General features: G+C 39.0%; 1 protein-coding gene and 1 pseudogene across 1 annotated transcript; both read right to left on the reverse strand.

Moving 5' to 3' along the window:
- Positions 1–823: 823 nt before the first annotated feature.
- Positions 824–8,404, reverse strand: LOC139960200 (uncharacterized). Its single transcript, XM_071958387.1, has 4 exons — positions 8,151–8,404; positions 4,931–5,041; positions 4,343–4,438; positions 824–3,386 (listed from the first exon to the last, which is right to left on the reverse strand). The coding sequence occupies exons 1-4, from the start codon at positions 8,157–8,159 to the stop codon at positions 3,216–3,218; spliced, it is 387 nt and encodes a 128-aa protein (XP_071814488.1). The 5' UTR covers positions 8,160–8,404; the 3' UTR covers positions 824–3,215.
- Positions 8,405–9,516: 1,112 nt separating this feature from the next.
- On the reverse strand, positions 9,517–9,589 carry LOC139960723 (U2 spliceosomal RNA; annotated as a pseudogene).
- Positions 9,590–12,663: the final 3,074 nt, after the last annotated feature.

A 12,663-nucleotide genomic window follows, 5' to 3' on the forward strand; every position in this document is an offset into this window, starting at 1 on the left:
TACTTGACATTTGTCATATTCTGTTGGTGTAATTTTCCGACAAAATGGCGACGACACCTATTTATTCTCCGTTTATCTGCAAATTAGCAAGGCCCGGAAAGGGTCATTTCCTGCAATCTAGGGAGTATCTTAACTCAAAAATTGTCTGTACGCTCCGCGCCAACCTGTGGTGGCGCTCCGCTTAGATAGTGTCGAAAGCGCCCCTACAGATCATTCTTGCCCCCCCCCCCGACCAATACCCCTAGCTCCGCCACTGCCCTTACTACACTACGAGTACACTACGAGTAATAGCTACTCTCTTAAAACACCATCGAATATACAAATTACAATGTTTTTACAGACTTTTACGTGCAATCGGAGAAATTACAGGCTTGAGACCCATATTTTAGGGCTAGGTATTCGCAGCATAAATCACTCGGGAAGTACCGTTTCCGGCCATCTGGGTGTTTGAAAAAACCCAAAATTTTCTTCCACGCTCCGCGCCAACCGATGGTGGCGCTCCGCTTAGATAGTCTCCACACATTAGCCGCCCCAATAATTTTTCTGTTCCGCCGCGCCTGGGTATATATATCTCAGGCATTTTACAGCACTTTTCCAGTCAATGTTCAGTGAAGTTGTAACTGCTATCTGTGGCAACACATAGCATGCCCATGTGAAAATCGTTGCTGTGAAATTTAATGGGTGGGTTCCACCCACTCCACGAGATGTCGAGAGCCAACACTGTTTGCCGGTTTAAATAGCACAGTCAAGAAGATGCATGTTTTATGGTTGATCGGGAGAGAAATTAAATTACACTGGTATAAAATATAAGACTAGTCCAATATTTCATTTGATACATCATTTCATATTTCTAAAATACAATTTGATTACATAATATGTACAATCTTTCTAAATAAAATTCTCAGATGATTTTAATTAAAATTTAAGTTTTATATTTGCCACATTATACCTAACATTATACAAACCAACACTGGTGAGATGCTAAACTCTACTGTTAAATTTTCTGTGTGGTAGCACTTTCATCAGCAGAGACTCAATTTCCGGCCAATGGACTTCTTCCTAAATGTTAAAGAGGGTAACAACTATTCAAGAATTTCTGAAAATGAATGACTTTCTGTATAATCTGGAAGACTTTCCCTGTATTTCATTTAATAAAGTGTCTTGAAGTCTTCCATTAAACTACCATGGAAGGAGAAAAGCTTCAAGGCAATGTATTTATAACGTACTACAAATTTTAAACGGTAATATACAAAATTGATTGTCAATGTAACACGCACATCATGCTTAACAAACATATACATACATTCATACACGCACACAAACATACACAAATAATCTGTACCAACTAAAAACATCAATTGTTCTGTTTTACTGTTAACTTAATGATACTGTTTTTGAGCTACTGTTTCTTAGAAATTGGTGAATATTCCTCCCCCACCCCCCCCCCCCCCACTTCCTTCCTATTTGGCTCCCATTTGCACGATTTATACAAAACCACCTTGCATCAGAGGTAAACACGTTAGTGGCTAATGCATATTATGTGGCCAACACAGGCTCATTATCTACAGAAAGTAATCTTTTGGCTAATTTGTTAAAGGAGAAATAATATTAAAAGATATATGTTGCAAAAGATAACTTTGAAAAGTTAAATATCTTTCCATCGATTCGAATGCAAAGGAGGAAGTCCATATACATGGCATCAGTGCTGTATGGTTAAATAAACAAACCTATGAAAAAACTTCATCATGAAATAATAATAATGACATGCCAGCATGCCTATACAGCATGCCTATATACAAAAAACTTAAGTTGTTAAAAAACACTCATTGCATCATAAAAACAGTTGGCTTTAATGCCATGCGATATACAGTTGCACTCAAATCAGTAAAAGTCCTTTATAGCTGGCCTTATTAGTAAGAGGGTCCACACTTTATACTTAAAAAAAAAAGGTAAAATATTTCATTTTTTAAAACTGAACCAAATTTCTAACTTTCTTTAAGCCCATAATTATCTGTGACCTGAGATCTAATATGCTGAACTACTTTGGCAATCTTCGAGAAATAGGTTAAGTATAAGCATTCTTCAAAACTTGAAGTTTAAGAGATATAAAAATATAATTTTTCAGTAAATATTTGACTGTCCCTGATTGGTATGACATTGTGGGTGATTTGTGGCTATTTTAAGTGAATATTGTCCCTAAATCCTGTGGTTGGAATTGAAACAGCATTTTGAGTCGATTTTGCCTACAATCTGGTGGTAACCTACTCCACCTTCGAAGGAAAGATAAGTACTTTGAATTTATAAAAACTGGAAAGAGTCCAAATTAGACACCATCCGTTCAAAGGAGTACTAGTTATAGACTCATAATCGCTAATAACAGAAGTTAATGATTGCTTTTGTTGAAAGAGACAGGTTATTGCGAAAAAAGAAATTGCCTATCTTTCTGACAAACCAGAGTCGCCTACCATCAATTGTGTGCATTCCCATTGTTTGCTGGAATCCTTCGCTAACAGTAGTCTGTTCAATTCACAGAAATTGTTCCTTCAATTATAGCCTTATATACACTCTACACAGACTTTGTTCTCTTCGTGGAACTTCATAGGTTTCATAAGGAAAACACACAATTACCTTACATTCAATTTTTGGGTTACCAAAAAAAAATTCCTTTGTATGAAAGATTTGATTTTTTCTTCTTCTAGATAAACATCTTATTATATTGCTGGATTGGGATCCCTTCATGACTGTACATTGCATAATATGCATATATACAAGTGCAGAGTGAAGCAACGTTGCTACTCGACTTAAAAATCCACCGTTAAACAGGAAACTGGCAAGACGTGAGATTAAAACTTTTCGCAGTTATTTATGCTTGTTCTAAGTCTGATCCAACTGACTCTGCTGTCTTCATAATAAAACGTTTCAGCTTTCTTGTTCCCTATTTCATGCATAACTTTTAAAATCATTCAAAACAATATATACAAAATACTTAACAGCTGTATACCAAGAAATAATTATGGTTCACATTGAGAACGGCAAGAGTATGGGGAGGTGAGATGGTGGGGTGGGTTGGGGCGGGGTGGGGCGAGGTGGGGTGAGGTGGTTCGGTATGCTAATGAAAACAATTAGTGGGCCGACAGTATCTGGCAGCCCGTGACAATACGTAGTCAAGACTAAAGGTTCCAACTCTCTCAGAGAGCTGCAACATGACGGTTTTTCTATTCTCTTTTGCATTGATCCAAGCGAGCACTGGTTGCCAAAGTAGTCACAAAACCGGAAGTGATTTTATCCTTTTTGAGATTCTTCTTGGGATGGTTTGGAGAGCTCTTAGCATGCTGGCATGGGGTGTGTTCCTCTATAGATCCAGATGGTCCAGGCTTGTCAGAAGACTGAATAATTGAAGAACAATAAAAAACAAAACAAAAACGAAAATGTTATGTTGTTGATAACAAACTGTGTTGTATACACTGGAGTAAATAGAACCTGAATGATTTAAGAATAGCTTTCATGTTTGCATTCCTTTAATATCCATCTTCTGCATAAAAAAAAAAAAATTTAAAAATGAAATGTGATTACTAATTGCAAAGATATGAGAATGGCATTATGAATCGATGAAAAACTGAACAGACTGATGTATACATACAATGACTTAATTCTTCCAAATGTCATGCGATAATTCAAATGCGATATATTCATTCACTCTCTTTATCTCCCGATAGGCTCTGAATGGCAAAGTTTTCCTTTGGCAAATGCCCCATTTGACACCTAAAATTTTAATTTCCTTGACTACAGCTTGGCAGACCATAATTGGGGTTTGAGGCCAGGGGGGGGGGGGCAGCAACCACTTATATTTCCGAACAAAATCAATACTCACCCCTCCCCCTCTGAGAGAGAGCATAGAACATAAAAATATAAAAATAAAGACCATTACATAAATATATGACATCTTTGTGTGGTACAAACTAAACAGTTGGAAATTCTTCAATATAGTTTCAGAAGTTGCATAGCACCTGTATTTCCCATCCCACCATTTTACCAAAAGGAGAGAGGGCTCCCCTTACTGGAAGACGTAACATAAAGCCCTAACCAGTACAAAAATGGTGACTGCTACCCCTGCTAGAGACTGCCATTTATAGGCTTTATAGTTTATCATATAACCAATCTCCCTCCCCCCTCCCTTTTCTTCAGCATATCAGAATTAATCTTGTGCCTAATGTCATCCTTTACTAGACACATAATTAATACTTCAATTTTACTCTCAACATTACATCTATTTGATAGTTTTTTATATAAGAATTATTCGTGTTTACATCCACTCTGAAAACAGATACTTTACGCTAATTACCTCTGTTGTTTGTTGACCGATACTCCCTTCGTCTGTCTTTTCAGCTTGCACCTCAGGCTCGTTGCCTTGATTTTCATCTTCTATTTCACCGTCAATCTGAGTAGCAAAGTATAATTTATCATCAAAGGAAATTTCAGTTAAAGGGTGTGAAGACTCGCGCACAAAGAAACGTCTCATGCCGGTAATCTGAACTAGTTTCAAACGAGGTGTAACAGAAGTGTTAGACACCACCATCGATCCCAGAAAATACACACACAGCTTGCTACCGTCAGTAATTAGACACTAGTGTACAGTCAATACATACAGCTACAGTCAATACCCACAACACAGTGTACATCTCAGTTCCAGATAAAAGATAACAAGGTATCCATTTCATTACTGTCTGCATTTTGTAGCGACAAGAAGAAAACTTCACTCGCAAGCAACAGAAAGTTAACTTTTTCAGATGGCGGCACACGGCTTGGGGCGAGTCTTCAATGCCTTTAAAGCACATTTTTTTCCTAGAAGAGATTTTTTTTTATATTCGATTCAACAACAGTAAAAACTACACGAAATTAACTCAAAAAGCTTCATTCAGTCAATTTATACCTCTGTTGCTTGTTCACTGTTTGCTTGGTTTGGTTTTTCAGCTTGCCGCAACGGATTGTTGTGGTGTCTTGCTCTTTCTCCGCTAACACCGAACTTCAAAATGGTGGCGTTCTAATGATGCAAAATTCAAGAAATGATAATTATAAGCGAGTTATTAATGAGAGAGCCTGAAGGCTTTGTTTATTCTTTGCCATATAATTTGCTCACAATTCCACATAACCTATCTGACTAATGTAGAGCATGTGAGTTCAAATTTGCCTAATAATTAAAGCGAGAACCAGAGAAGATAAGAGATTTTCCAGCTCTAATTCATAGCACTCACTTGTGCTATTACAAAATGTTTCAATGACCACAAAGAACAGTCTTCTTATGTGAAATATTGACATACATGTTCTACATATGACCAACATGGACATTTTAGGTTTACCTATTTTGAAGTAGCAATTCAGCTCTGCCATCAACCACCCCTTTAATTATTGTTATTAATGAATTAGAGTTACAAGACATTACTTAAATACACTGTGACATATTTTCACAACTTACTGCCATAGTCATCTAGTATAAAATCACAGGGAATAAGGCTAATTTTTAGACGAGTTAAGATCACTTCAAGCTCCAAGTGTCAAAACTAATGAGCGCCACTTCAGTCTTTAAACGGAATTTTTGTCCTGGATGACAGTGAAATATACATGTATTTTTGAAGAACAGAGCTCTGAATGTTTTTTTTATAATGAGCCCACTAACAAAACTGAACTTAAGATGACCAAACTATATGTTTACCAAAAGAATATCATAGCTTCGAAGAACTCACAGATTAATGGTAGCTTTAATTTTGGAGTTATCATGTTTACAAGGATTTCAGACTTTGACACCTGTTGACCTCATATGACCCTTTGACCTCTGCCAAATTTCAATAGTGTTCTTGTAATCACCAAGCTGGATCTACAAACCAAGTATGAAGCTCAGCAAAGATGTACTTTTTGCATTATTGTGTTTAAATACAAAGTTTTCAGACTATGACCTCTGTTGACCTCAAATACATACACACACGCCATCACCATCGTATAAGGTCCTTTCTACTCCGGCAAGGAATAAAAAACCACATGTAAAATTTCCAATAAAATACATTATTTTGTTCTATGATTATGCACATCAGTTATCCAAAAGAATTGCATATCTAGTGTGTTTCTAAAGTGTGTACTTTGATAAGATGTCAGTATTAACATACATACATACATACATACAGTTGTATTGCAATTACACATAGCAGTTAAAGACTACAATAATAAAACTGAGTGCTGACTAGGGGCCTTCTAACACCAAAGCACCCACTACTCAAGTTGAATCAGGAATCTAGAGCATCTGGATATATTAACTGATATATGGAAACAACTCAATATCTTATAACATAACTTTAAACCACCATCCTACACCAAGTTCCAAAACCAAAACCTCCAAGGTTACCAAGTTCATGTCCTCATAAAAGCAGGATTGTCCCACTTTTGCGAAGAAACTATATCACTTAGCCGTCAAACTAAGTTCTCCTCCCAAGTTCCTATGGGTCTTTGTGGCTTTCAACAATGACTGTTTGTACGATACGCTAATGAAGAAGGCACACATGTAGTATGCATCACTATAAGTGACCATTTTAGAAGCTGTCTCTAATCGTTACCAACATACAAACATGATTGATGGCCCCACAGTAAACCAACAAGCTTGGCGTGGAAAAGCTGTTTGACATATGGGTGATATAGACTTTGCAACAAGTAATAACACGAACGCTAATGTCCTTATTTCTGTGATATTCCCAGTAAAACCTCCTCCAGGATGCAGTGTCCTGCTTTTCACAGAAATATGATGACCTACCCTATCACTCAATCCCCCGGCTGGCAAGGTTCACTGAAGTTATTAGTTCAGTGTATCATGCACAAACACTTACAGTTAGTATTCTTATTCTTACCCGATTTTCCCCCCAAATTCACATGCAACAGCCTAGGCTAGGCTATGGTGTAACACGTTCCATGATGATGATGTAGGCCCTTACCCAATTATTAATGTTTGCTTAGCAAATTAATGTCATTTTCTGCTTTGTGCATGTATATATACACATCTATATACAGGTTATCCGAATACACTGCCATGGCATACCATTCCACACATAACACATACATCGCTTGGGAAATCCTCTTTGGAATAAAATTGAGTCCTTTCTACAGCATCATGGGACTCAATCACATACAGTACTTAAGACTCCTTAGATAGTTGAAGCATCAAAGCTTCAATCAAGGATTTCTGTTACTCTGGGAATAATTATCTGGTAGTGGTACTGCATGGCAAAATGATATACAAATTGGGCAAAACAATATACATCGGCAAAGATGCATATAGCAGTTTTGTACAGAAAATCACATTATATTGCAAGACACAAACTTTAGAACTTTCAAACTTGCCACACAAAAATATTCCTGACGTGACATCACTTAATTATATGCTTCTACAGCAGATATGTTAGACTTCTTATACAACTGATGACAAGATATTCATACATATTGACCCAGTCGACAGATCGTGTGACCAACAATTAGCTCAGTCTTGCAGCAACCAGATATGGATCAATTCTGCCATTCTATAGGCTGGTCATATCCATGATGTAATATCATCCAATCACTCACAGCATAGGCCAATTAAAGCCACATATGCTTGCTTTGTACAGGTACACAGAAGTTACAATTGGCAACTTTGTACACTGACCTTGCAATACCATGTATGTAATCATTGAAGTGAACATGCATCATTGTAGTCAAGACTTAAGTCTTGTCTACGTTGGGACCATAGCACTTGTGTGACTGTGTCTTATTTTGATGGTCACTGAATTATGGTCACAGCAAGGAAGCTTCACTGTAGTTTGAAAATATACAGACACATACAGCTGTGCTGGGGTATTCTATGATTGTAACAAGTATCCTATAATAGGCGTAGGGTCTTTAGCCTCAGCTAACTTTGAACATCAAATATGTTGTCAGTGCTGCATAACCCTAATGCTCCACTGGCGTGTGCGCTCAAAATAGACAAACATGGTGTGCTAGCTGTCTTAATATTGTTAGCCTTAGTGGCATAGATATACTGCAAAATGAGACTGCATGAAAACCCTAACGCTAGAGATAATAACCTCCTGTTGGTTAGGCTAGCCTTGGCGTATACTTGTATAGGCTATACTTACAGTCGCCATGAATAAAGTTGCAACGGCGTTCAGGTCAAGTTTGCTTCATTTGATACTTTACTTCAAGCTTTAATGTCTCAATCCAGTCAGACATCTACAGGATGCATTTACCAAACAGTAGTGTAAAATCCGTGTAACCTGACTGAGTTGGACAACGTTCTGAAGGCCGGCTACGCACAGGCAACTGAGCGAGCTCGTTAAAGTATAGCGGAAATCCCCAGTCCTTTTTTCTGACATGTCGTCATCATCGAATTTAAAAGGACCTACAACAGCACAGAACTATGGAACGCCGAAAGGACTACAGATGGCGTTACTACTCTAAACAGGATGTGCTACTACCCTAACCATGGGGTGCTAATATTCTTATCAGGAGGTGCTACTACGCTTAACAGGAGGTGCTACTACTCTAAACAGGAGGTGCTACTACTCTAAACAGCAGGTGCCACTACTCCAAAATGGAGTTGCTAATACTCTAAGGTAGCATTCGCCCATTAAAACCCCCATTGACTTACACACTAAATCACAAAAGTAAGGTGGTCTCTATAAGTCTAGATAGAAGTTATCACTAGCTAAACGTTACCCATCACCGAATAGCTGACAAGTTGGCCTTTCATGGTACCATCAATTTTCCGTATCATGACAATGTAGATTTTTTGCTATCCGAGCCGGAAGTTTTCGTCACTAGTAAACAAACCTCTTCACTCAGTAGTAAACAATTTTCGTACGCTGCTCCTGGGAGGCCTAAAGGGGTCTAAAATAACCCCAATTGACCCATTTTTCACCACATGTACTTCCATTCTTACTCTTCAACATGCAAGCCACTAAAAACTAGATCATGATTGATAACATGTCAAAAAAGATGTTCTCCTGCTGCTTTTTTGGCACTTTTCCTAAAGGAGAACAATCGGGCGGATGGATATAGACTCTAATAGTATGCCACCTTAAACATGAGTCGATACTACTCTGTAACTATGTCTTTGGTGATACGTGCTCTCGCCGTTTGGCCGCATTAAGATATAGACCACATGAACTAAAAGCACTGGTATAGCACCAATTTCTGATGGTAAAATCGTTGCTAAAATTTGTCTTCAGTGATTCCAACTGGAAGGGGAACATACTTAAAACTCACAAGGAAAAGAACCTGGGGCACCAAACAAAGAACCGACTGATCCGTTCTCAACCCCAGTCCCCTCGTGTTAAGACTGTGATCATCGTCAGTTGTGTATCACGAAGGAGAACAGAAGGAGATACTTTTTAAGAAAAAGTCACCCAGGAAAGAACCTGGGCACGAAAACCAAACTACCAAACGACTGATCCGCTCTCAGCCCCAGTCCCCTTGCATCGGGACTGTGACTGTGTGATCATCGTCAGGTGTGTATCATCATTCCCTATTGGAACAGATACTACACATGATCTTAGCCAAAAGGCCGAGAAGCGATACTACACATGATCGGATACTACACAGGAGAACAGAAGGAGAACACGATGCTACACATGATGCTTGCTAAGAGCAGTCACTCAGTACTTTAATGCAGCCTTCATGTATTGTCACGTAACAAGTTACAGTATATTGTACCACAAAAATAGCTTAATATAAGTAAAATCTTCCTCAAGATGCTTGTTTCAACTATTTGAGATGGTTTATTATGACATTAACGATAAATGTTAGAATTTTAAATCGGATACATTTATAAATAACAAGTTATCCTTCATAAGACATGTTTAACTCATTAAAACACGATTGCTATTTCGTGATTGGTTCTTTTCTAACATTACGTCATATCACAATTCATTCTACGTTCGTCGCATCTTTGAAAAGGGGTATACACGTCATTAATTGTTACGTAATATCATGAGGCACAAACAAATTTACTACTACAAACCGTGAGAAACAATTAAAATTCAACTAATGCGAGGGTACCGGTACACGTTTAACATGACATTTATGCAAATTGGGCAGATTCCAGTAGACACAGATTCTACACATGATCTTAGCCAGAAGGCCGAAAAGCGATCGCTTTCGATTTTTAAGAAAAGTCACCCAGGAAAGAACCTGGGCACCAAACATGCAACTCATTACCGACTGATCCGCTCTCAACCCCAGTTCCCTTGCATCAAGACTGTGACTGTGTGGTTATCGATGTAAGGTGTGTTTCACGGTTCCCTAGAAGGGGTACATAATGCTGTTTTTTGTAAGAAAAGCCACCCAGGAAAAAACCTGGCCAATAAAAGCCGAACTGCTAACCGACTGATCCGCTCTTAATCCCAGTCATCTAACATCAATACTGACTGTGTGATACTTTTTAAGAAAAGTCACCCAGGAAAGAGCCTGGGCACGAAAACCAAACAACCGAACGACTGATCCGCTCTCAACCCCAGTCCCCTTGCATTGAGACTGTGTAATCATCGTCAGGTGGTTATGATGGTTCCCTAGAAGGTGGTCATAATGATACTTTGATCAGCCTATATTGTCACGTAACAAAATACAGTAATATGTGCCACAAAAATAGCTTTTATTAAGTAAAACCTTCATGAAGATGGTTATTTCGAATATTTGCGAAGGTTTATTCACAACATTTACGATAAATTTTAGAATTCTTAAATTAGATACATTAAAAAATAACATAAAATCCGGTATAAGATATGTTTAGCTTATTAAAAACGATTGCTGTTTTGTGATAGGTTCTTTTCTAAGTTTATAATAAACCGCTTAGAGTATACATTTTCTTAAAACAATGGCTGCTCAAAGAACCCTGTTCACAGGCTCGTATATTCATTATGATTAAATGGGGTGTACATCGACTTCGATAACTTCCAGTGTGTGCATTATAATTACGACTAAATACTCAGAGGCGTATAGAAGGTTATTTCCTAGTGTGTGCACTGTATAGTATTATATACTGTAATTTATGCCACAAAAATAGCTTACTAAGTAAAACCTTCATCAAGATGGTTATTTCGACTATTTGGTTATTTCACTGAGATACACCCGGAGTACTGAAGCATGCAGGGGGCAACCAGTCCACATGGTGCTGAGGTACACCCGGGGTACTGGAGCATGCATGGGGCAATCAGTCCACAGGGTGCTGAGGTACACCCGGGGTACTGGAGCATGCATGGGGCAATCAGTCCACATGGTGCTGAGGTACACCCGGGGTACTGAATCATGCAGGGGGCAACTAGTCCACAGGGTGCTGAGGTACACCCGGGGTACTGGAGCATGTAGGGGGCAACCAGTCCACAGGGTGCTGAGGTACACCCGGGGTACTGGAGCATGTAGGGGGCAACCAGTCCACAGGGTGCTGAGGTACACCCGGGGTACTGTAGCATGCAGGGGCAACCAGTCCACAGGGTGCTGAGGTACACCCGGGGTACTGTAGCATGCAGGGGCAACCAGTCCACAGGGTGCTGAGGTACACCCGGGGTACTGTAGCATGCAGGGGCAACCAGTCCACAGGGTGCTGAGGTACACCCGGAGTACTGGAGCATTCAGGGGGCAACCAATCCACCAGTCCACTAAAATTCGTGAAGTGCATGTTCAGTAATCTGTTTTGCAATATATATTCATCGACGAAAATGGATTTAAAATAACATACTTAGACAAACTTGCATGTACATGAACCGAATGACTGGAATTACGCATTGCGCACCCCAGTGGAATAGCCATACTGAGGTGGCTGGCAGAACCTACGTTTATTTTCTGACAATTTGTGTTAGGGGGCAAACAAACATTTGGGGCGCTAGGCACCGTTGACTCCACTACCCCCCCCCCCCCCATGTCCACCTCTATTTCAGCTCCAATTGTAGTCATGAAAGTTGGCAAGGTTGGCACACACACACTATGATCAAAGTAAGACCTGATCAGAGCCGTAGATAGTGATATAGCGCCATCGTTTCCGTAATCAATGTACGTTCGCAATTAATTGTAGGACCGGAGGCAAGATACATAAACATAAATTCTAGAGTTTCGGACGAATATCGTTCTAGAAAAACCAGACATGGGTCGGAGGGAGGAGTCTGGGGAGGAGGGGGGTGTGACGGCTTCACGATTATTGACAGACAGACATAATCAGCCTATAAGTAAGCTATACTAAATATTACTTTTATTGTTAATATATGACCGGACGCAAGTGTTGGCGGCAATGATGGAAGCGAAGGGGTCGAGGGGGATACAAAATGTCGGCCATCTCTTATAGCTTTACTGAATTTAGGAAAAGAAATCTACTTTTACCATAAGTTTTCTACTCTAGATTTGCATCAAATTTCCCTTAAATCTGGGAAGTTATAGTTAATTCTCTGACCCCATTTCAAATTATTTTTCTGAGGTCACAAACAAAGCGGGTGGATTCACCACATATGCTTTTTAATTGTTACACTGCTAGTTATAACTCGACTAAGGTAGAATATTCAAAGAACCCATATCTCGTGCAATATAAGACATAAAAACATTGTATGTAGTGCCAGCCGTAATGCTCCAGGAATTCCAAATACTTTTAAAAATTTCAAAATCGAC

This window comes from Apostichopus japonicus, chromosome 19 (assembly GCF_037975245.1).
Source record: "Apostichopus japonicus isolate 1M-3 chromosome 19, ASM3797524v1, whole genome shotgun sequence".
In the NCBI taxonomy this organism is placed as follows: Eukaryota; Metazoa; Echinodermata; class Holothuroidea; order Aspidochirotida; family Stichopodidae; genus Apostichopus; species Apostichopus japonicus.